We start from the raw sequence: 8867 nt of genomic DNA, 5'->3' as shown, positions 1-8867 counted from the left end.
CTTTGCGAGTGTAAGGAATTTCGGCCCAAAGAAATCTCGCGTGGAACAATCGGGACTCGTCAAACGTATAAACGGTTTTGTTTCGGCACTAATGACCAGATTACGGCGATGAATTTTAAAAATTAGAACAGAGTCTATCTCTCTGTAACTCGGCGTTGAATCGAATGTTTTAATCAATGCTAGTTTCTTAAAAACACGGCCTAAATCTGTCGCATATCATAATCGAGAAAACACTTCAAGAAAATATTAATAATAGTAATATACAAGTATATATGTATATATTACTAAGAAATCTATGATGGCACAAAAACGTTATAATGTATTTCGTAACTTGTAAAATTCTAATTATGAGTACCAAGCACAACGATAAAAAGATTTTATAGTAACATCCGTTCTATCCTAGTTTTTGTTCTCCAGTAATATGCAGTTGATGACCAGCATAGAAAGTGTTTGAAATGCCATTTTTTGGCTTGAAAGCAAGCTCACAGCCGCGTTACGTATCGTGTCTATGTAACGTATATAGTGTATAGATATACGTATTTCGATGAAAAAAATATCGTTAGCCACGAATCGCAGGTGAAAAAGCTGCTGGCTGTAGCTTCTCGGCTCGGTCGATCTGAGTCGAACACTCTGGCTGGATGTTTAAATATAAAAACGGGGCAAAAGTGCCGCGACAAAGGCTTTTTTAATAATTCGTCTGTGGCACACACGAGAACTCTGTATACGCGCCCGTGCATAGATACATTCCTTTTCTCTCTTTACAATGTATATAAAGCTAAAAACGAAAAAAACGTACCTTTAGTTTTTTTATATTATATATATTCTCCCTTTTTTCAGTTTTCTCTTCTGTGCTCTTTTTGCAGCAGCAAACGGATCGGTCGTAACAATACGCGGTGCACTCACATCGTTTGACATAACAATAACTCCGGTCGAATTCACCATACCATGCCAACGGGATCTGGTACACAAACGTAGAACGTTATGGTATACCACGATCGACCGCAGCAGATTGCCGATTTTCTAGAATCTGCCCGTGTCTCGAGCATTTTACGAATTGCGCGGTTATTGCTTGGACAGAACTTTCCACTGCGCATTTTTTCACGTTTGAATACGCATACGACGTGCGGTTATCGGATTGGGCAAGTATAGTTTCCATAAGTTGCGAAACCTTATAGAGGAATAGGATACGCTCAGTGATAAAATCGCGAATCGAACTTCGAATCATTTTCGAGATCGATTGGGATGTATCGTGGTTACATCGCTCGATTTTGTTGATGAACGCTGTTTGTGTTCTGGCTTAAAAAACGTATGAGACTCGTTCGACGCTGTTTGTTATCTCCTTGCTAACTGGGTCAGCCAGAAATTCCTATAATTACTAAATTAAAAGTCTATTTTAACTCTTTCAAATACAACTGGTACAATATAATTTGTTTTAAGGGAGACAGAGACAAAGATAGATAGATAGAGAGAGAGGGAGAAATCATTGACAACACATACTGTACCCTAAATACTATTAGATAGTTATGGGAATGTTTCTTAGTTAACTAGGTTGCGAATGTTCGCGAATTTAACAGTTTCTAAAAGATAATTCTATTATGTACATTCCATCGTGATGTTTGAAATAATTATTCCCATAGCTGTCATCAAAACCGTCGGGAACAATTATTTTCGAATAAATAACGAGCCACACTCCTCACCAGAATTTATAATTATTCGCAAAGCTTTAGTTTCTTGTTAATAGCGATGATGAAAATAATTATGAAGAGATAAACATCATTCTTCATAATATTCCTTTATTTGTAAAATCCAAAATACAAGCCTACAATTCATTTACCTAATGGTTTTGTACAAAAAATCAGACAATAAGTTATTAATTAATTATTAATACATTTGATATTAGCTATTTCATTTAATATTATAATATTAACTATTAATACCTTACAAATATCTTATCCTCCGATCTTGATAAAATATCATTGCAAATCTTTTCTTTCTGAAATAATCCTTTTGAAGCAAGTCCTTCTTTACCTTATCCTTTATCCAAAAAGGCAGCCTTGCAGGTTGCACAAATTTGCTCCTCTCGTTCGAGAACTGATCTCTATCTGTTAGCAGAAGATCGGTTATTTCCAAATAACCTATGATTGTATCTCTGACAGAGTTTCTACTACACAACTTGGTAATCCTGCCAATTTTAGGTTCGTATTAAACGCGGAATGCAGGAAATTTCACGGTAATTAGTTTGAGAGGTTGTATGTACAATTCAAAAGGGAACAATGCGGCAGCAAATAAGTTATGAATCCGAAGTCTCTTTCAGATGAAGAGCTATTCAAACCGACAATTGACTATTTTTTGTTTCATTACTATAGATCTCTAAAAATATAATCAAAACATAGATCGTCGAGATTCTACATCTGACTCGGATGATCTAATTGAATTTACTAATTTGAAATTTAATGGATGTATTTGTTGCAAAATTGTTCGCAACGCGAACACAGAGTGCAGTACCGCACAGCTGCTTATTCTGTCGATAATCATTTTCAACTTCGAAGAAAGTAGTCTTGAATTAAGTATATTGTACAGTAACCAATTACGAATCAAACTTCAGAGTACGATCGAATAGAAAACAACACTTGTGTAACATCTGCATTTTTATATAATATATATATATATATATATATATATATATATATATATATAATAAATATATAAGTATATTGTATTTTATTAAAAATTCCAGTAACTTTGTGTGCATTGATTTGTTGTAGATACTGGAAATGCAACTAAGCAACCGGTACTTGTTAAAAGTTTCCAATGTATAATTTTCATCTATAATCGATGCGAGTCCGATAAAATAAACCTAGCCTAAAATGTACCTAAAACAGATATATTTTTTAATTTAGCATTAAATCACGGAAAATTGTTTGCGATCATCTTTCTCGCTATCTCGAAACCTTTCAGGGTCGAAAAATAATCAGCCTTTGCGTCTTTGGAAAGCCAATTTTGAGCCGAATCAAAGATCAAAGCGATTAAAAAAGGAAGAATTGAAATAGCAAAAAATCCTTTAATCTCGCGAATATTCCACCCCCGATAACCACCCCTACGTCAATGCCCCAACTTGTCCAGAATCCCTCGATAAAGTAGAACCGACTCCGCGCAGCGAGCATCTAGACTGCGCATCTGTGAAGCGTATCGCTTGTGAACAACCCTGCCCATCAACCCCTAAACTCTGAGCGTGTCGCACCCCAGTCGCACGTTCCAAGTCCAAACATCCACTTACTCCAGTGTAACGCCACTTTTTCGACGATTGTGTGCAGGAAAGATCTAATTGGAAGAGAAGAAACCAAGTTCGGGCGTGGAAACCAACGGTGTGAAAGGGTTGTTGATTAATTTCGCAAGCATGGAAGAGGGTAGGCGGCAGTGGATCGGAAGGCAAGAGAGAAAATGCACTTATTGGCCAGCGTCTGCGTACTCATATTGATCTGTGGCGGTGGCTGTGGATTGTCTACGGGTGTCTACGGGTGGGACATCTGAAACTTGTCCAAAAATGTATTTTTGTTTGCGGCTCGCGCGTTTTCTCCTCATCTCTGCTGTTTTCTGCGTTGGTAAGCAGTCATAAGTTAGGCAACGTGATCAGTTTTATTGTTCTTTTTGAGTTGTTTCTTGGGTATCGAGTTTGGGATGTTGATTGTCAAATTGTTCTTCAGGTTTCTGCTCTGAAGATGAGGAGAGGTTGGTGCGAGATCTATTCAGAGGGTACAACAAACTCATCAGACCCGTGCAGAACATGACGGAGAAGGTGCACGTGAACTTCGGCCTTGCTTTCGTGCAACTGATTAACGTGGTGAGAATCTTTGATACTCGAATATTTTAAAGATAAAATTTACTGTAAGTGAAGGTGCTTGTGACAGGCAGTATGAGTGTCAATTTAAACTATTCTGTAAAACTTCTCAGTAATTTTTTATGAACACCAATATCATTACTTATAACATAATGTACGGCACGAGTCATGTAAATATTATCTATTGGTTTTAATTAGTTTATAGAATTATTCATTATATAGAAAAGGATTAATATCAGTTCTAAAATAAAAACACGAATGTGAGTCATTTTTTAGAATGAGAAAAACCAAATTATGAAATCGAACGTATGGTTGAGATTTATTTGGACGGATTATCAATTACAATGGGATGAAGCAGACTACGGTGGAATTGGAGTTCTCAGGTTACCACCTGACAAAGTATGGAAACCGGATATTGTACTGTTTAATAAGTACGTAACCTTTTTGTACTTTTGTATTTATATATTGCTACAGTACCATAATCCATGTATCATTCGTACAAATTTCACTTTAAAAAAACTCCCCAATTCCAAAGAACCATCAACTTTTCCAATTTCCAGCGCTGATGGCAACTACGAGGTGCGCTACAAAAGCAACGTTCTGATCTATCCAAATGGTGACGTTCTCTGGGTTCCACCAGCGATCTACCAGAGTTCCTGTACTATCGATGTAACTTATTTTCCTTTCGACCAGCAAACATGTATCATGAAATTTGGATCATGGACTTTCAACGGCGACCAAGTCTCTCTAGCCTTGTACAACAATAAAAATTTCGTCGACTTGTCCGACTACTGGAAGAGCGGTACCTGGGATATCATCAACGTTCCAGCTTACCTAAACACTTACAAGGGCGATTTTCCAACGGAAACAGATATCACTTTCTATATCATCATTAGACGCAAAACTTTATTTTACACGGTGAACTTGATTCTTCCAACGGTTCTTATCTCTTTTCTCTGCGTGCTGGTATTCTACCTTCCAGCAGAGGCTGGTGAGAAAGTGACGCTAGGGATCAGTATTTTGCTCTCGTTGGTCGTTTTTCTACTATTAGTCAGCAAGATTCTGCCTCCAACGTCTCTGGTGCTTCCACTGATCGCTAAGTATCTTTTGTTTACCTTTATCATGAACACGGTCAGTATTCTCGTCACCGTGATTATCATCAACTGGAACTTCCGTGGACCACGGACGCACAGAATGCCACAGCTAATTAGAAAAATATTCTTAAAGTATTTGCCAACGATATTAATGATGAGGAGACCGAAGAAAACTCGTCTAAGGTGGATGATGGAGATTCCGAACGTGACGTTACCAACTTCTACCTATTCAGGAAGCCCCACAGAGTTGCCGAAACATTTGCCAGCCTCGTTGACCAAATCGAAGATGGAAGTGATGGAACTATCCGATCTTCATCATCCGAACTGTAAGATCAATAGGAAGGTTCACCATACGACTAGCAGTTCTAGTGCCGCTGGTGGTGAGGGTTTGGCAGATAGAAGAGGATCCGAAAGCTCAGACTCTGTGTTGCTCAGTCCGGAAGCCAGCAAGGCAACGGAGGCTGTCGAATTTATCGCTGAACATTTAAGGAACGAAGATTTGTACATACAGGTGAGGAATCGCTCGATCGTTACATTACAATTTTTTGGTTGTTACTTGTGGGCGAATGTAGTTGAACAGTGGAACGTAAAAAGCACGAGAATTTGTTGTTAATATGTACACGTGTTTCAGACGCGAGAAGATTGGAAGTACGTGGCGATGGTAATCGATCGACTGCAGCTTTACATTTTCTTCGTTGTGACAACCGCGGGTACCATTGGGATCTTGATGGACGCACCTCACATTTTTGAGTACGTGGACCAGGATCGCATCATAGAAATCTATCGTGGAAAGTAATTTCACGAAATCTAGTCGATTAAAGAAGGAATGGCGTGCCATTATCGCAATAATTTTCATTTTATTTTCGTCTTTCGTCATGTTCGATTCTCTCTTTTGTATACTTCACGAGTATCGTAGATCGAATCGAGCACTAAATGGAAAAGATTAATCTCGAAGCGTGGGCGAAGAATAGATATAGAAAATTTAAAAAACGTTGCTTGGACCGTTTTCACGTAGCAACTTAAAAGTTGCTGATAAAGTCATTTCCTCATTTGTCAAAGTATAATATCATTGATTTCTATTTATTTTATAGAAGAACAAAGGTACTTCATGAAAAGATCACGAATCGATGTTAATATTATGAAAGTGGAAACAGGAACAACATTTTCATGGATCTTTTATAACGATCAATCCTTTCTTCATTTTATACCGAGGAACGACTATCGAGGTTTCAAATATTACACTCGTGAAACTATCAAGGAACGAAGCTCAACTGCACTCGTCATACAACTGCATACATATATTTCATTCATAATACATCATATACCAGATTTTGTTTCAATTTGTTTACTCCACGTGTTGAATTCTGATTTTCTTCGAGTCTTATATTATTCGCCACTTGAAATTTATATTTTGTACGACACACGTTAGTTCGAAACATTTCGTTTATTCCTTATGTTAATCATTATTACATCCACGATTATAATTGTCTTCCTTGAAAATCTTGGTCATGAGTATGCTGAAACGAGTGCGGAATAAATGTAAATTGCGAATCTAATATTAAAATTAATATCCCATTGACCGTGAATCCTAGATGAGTAATTGGTTAGTCGGGATTAAGAATAAGCATAGAGCGTAGATATCAAATAATTTTGATATTAATCGTGCGAATTACCGTTGCCATTATTATAATCTAACAGGACTCGTGTTTGATGATTCATGCGACGCAAAACATCGAAGGGCCGTGACAACGTTTACCAATCAACAGATACATTTGATTTTTCTACTTTATATCTGGGAAAAATAAGTTGTCCGCTGTATTCTCATCTAATTCATATTAATTATTAGTCCAAATTTTATTTGAATATCGCTGAAATTCAGAAACAGAATTTTGCAATTAGTCCGTCAGTTAATTAAATAATACATAATTATACATAATTTCCACATTGATACACACTCCAGTTCTTTGCAAATTTTTCAATGGAATCACAAAGTTGTATTCTTCGATAGAGATTTCAACAGTTAATAAAAAAAAAAAAAAAAAGAAAAAGAGAAGAAAAGAAAAACAACGACAAGGAAGGAGAAATTGGCTGGTCAGATTCGCTGACGTCACCGCGGAAGCGCACATTAAAAGCACAATGTCTCGGCCTTGCGTATTTAACCGTTATTAAAAAGGGAAGAAAAGTAAGAAATTATATTGTACGTCATATACGAAGATATGATACCCACGCTACATGTATATTGTACAGAAAACTGTTAAAACGGTCTTGCTTTCTCTAATAGAAAGTTTGTCTCATACACAAAGAGTGTTTATGGTTGTCGATTTAACGATCGTTGATTTTCTCATATGTATCGCCTACAGTTGTGCCTCGCGAATCATCCTCATTGTTATATATGATGTTACTGTATATAATACGTATACGATCTTCGATTTTTATTTCACTAATCTCCATTATTCAGCGTAACGAAACACGCATTTCAGTCTTATTAAGCCACGCACGATCAAAGCCGATTTCTTTCCGAATCGAAGTTATCATTCACATCGATCGATCGATGGGAAAACACTTCAAGGTAATTGCATGTCCTTTTGATAATTTTATACGTAACGGTGAAAGGAGAAAGGCGTATATTAGTTTCCAATCTCCTTTCACGAGGGTTGAACGACCTGGACTTTTATAAAATTTTAATATCTACAGCGAGGGTATACTCTGTGTGAAGGAAGGACGATCGATGGAAAAGGATTTTGAGGTTCAGGTCAAGCGTGAAAAGAATATTGCCCGCGTTTTAACAAAATTCATCGTTGAACGTTTGTGATTCGTTGTCCTCGATGCTTGTATGGGAACCTGATGTGTATGAGTACCTATTCCCGATTAGAGTAACGAGTTGATAGGGTGACACGTGTCTTCCTTGAACGAGATACAATAACTAGAATTTAGTCCTCCCAAGAATGAAGTAATTAGATGATGCTTATTGATTTCTATACATTTTACTTCCATATATTTTATAGCGTTGTTCACTCGAGAATGCGAAGGGTGATTGTGTAATGAGAATCACAATGAGACGATTTTAATGAAAATTTTACGAACCACGTGAAATTGAAGATGCCAGTTTTAAATAGTCATCGGGTTATGGATGACTGTATTTAATAATTCTTGTATTTTGCTTGTGAATAACTTCTTACCTATTACAATTGCAAATCAAAGTTTAAATAAGAATCGAATTTAGAAAACTTACAACTGGCACCTTCGATTAACCCTAGAATATTAATGCAATTGATTTTTGTGTCTTTTTTTCATAGCTTTTCATTTTTTAACATTTTCCAGGTTATAACCACTCGATGATAATCCGTTAAGTTTTGATAATTTAGCGACTATTGTGGATATACACGTATATAATTATTACAAGTAAAAATAAATGCGACCATTAAAAGAAAAAGGAATGTATCTAGTGATGTCGGATATTCTGGGGTTAATGTCATTTTATGTATATAGGGATATTTTAAAATTAATTGCGCTAACATAATGTTATTGTTTATACGTTTGTATCTTGGATTTAATGTTTTTAAATTTTTTTATCTTGCTATACTATTGAAATACGTAATTTTTGTTAATGTATATTAATATAGCGAATTCTCGTTAGATCAAGACGATTTTAATCGAAATAAATATTCGTTTAATAAATCGAAATTAAACGAAGAGAATTTTTTTAATGGCAGATAATACCATAAGATAATACCATAAGTTGTGGATTCTCTCATTGGTTCTCACGTGTAGCAATTCGAAACTTGTTCCACCTGAACTGTACATCTAGTTATCGTTAAAATTGAATAAGTCGAATTATTTTATCAGCGTTACAACAATCAAATGAACGTATTGGAATTTATCGCACAAACGCAATTAGAGCTAATTAATAAACACCTGACCAAATTTTTCATTCA

At 36.1% G+C, this 8867-nt stretch overlaps 1 protein-coding gene across 1 annotated transcript; it reads left to right on the top strand.

The window, feature by feature from the left end:
* Nucleotides 1-3185: 3185 nt before the first annotated feature.
* LOC126923296 (acetylcholine receptor subunit beta-like 1) lies at nucleotides 3186-8846 on the top strand. Its single transcript, XM_050736618.1, has 5 exons — nucleotides 3186-3602; nucleotides 3705-3841; nucleotides 4115-4269; nucleotides 4399-5443; nucleotides 5564-8846. Exons 1-5 carry the CDS (start codon nucleotides 3545-3547, stop codon nucleotides 5726-5728), a joined length of 1560 nt encoding a protein of 519 aa, XP_050592575.1. The 5' UTR covers nucleotides 3186-3544; the 3' UTR covers nucleotides 5729-8846.
* The last annotated feature ends 21 nt before the right edge of the window (nucleotides 8847-8867 follow it).

The sequence above is a fragment of the Bombus affinis genome, chromosome 13 (assembly GCF_024516045.1).
Source record: "Bombus affinis isolate iyBomAffi1 chromosome 13, iyBomAffi1.2, whole genome shotgun sequence".
In the NCBI taxonomy this organism is placed as follows: Eukaryota; Metazoa; Arthropoda; class Insecta; order Hymenoptera; family Apidae; genus Bombus; species Bombus affinis.
The sequence above is the reverse complement of the archived record's forward strand: the minus strand, read 5'-3'. Positions and strand labels throughout refer to the sequence as shown.

What these genes read in the sequence shown, in the direction of transcription:
- LOC126923296 (XM_050736618.1), top strand. Translation starts at nt 3,545, where the DNA reads ATGTATTTTTGTTTGCGGCTCGCGCGTTTTCTCCTCATCTCTGCTGTT. An exon ending in TCGTGCAACTGATTAACGTG is followed by an intron (nt 3,842 to 4,114) that starts GTGAGAATCTTT and finishes GTCATTTTTTAG; the next exon opens with AATGAGAAAAACCAAATTAT. An exon ending in GATATTGTACTGTTTAATAA is followed by an intron (nt 4,270 to 4,398) that starts GTACGTAACCTT and finishes TCCAATTTCCAG; the next exon opens with CGCTGATGGCAACTACGAGG.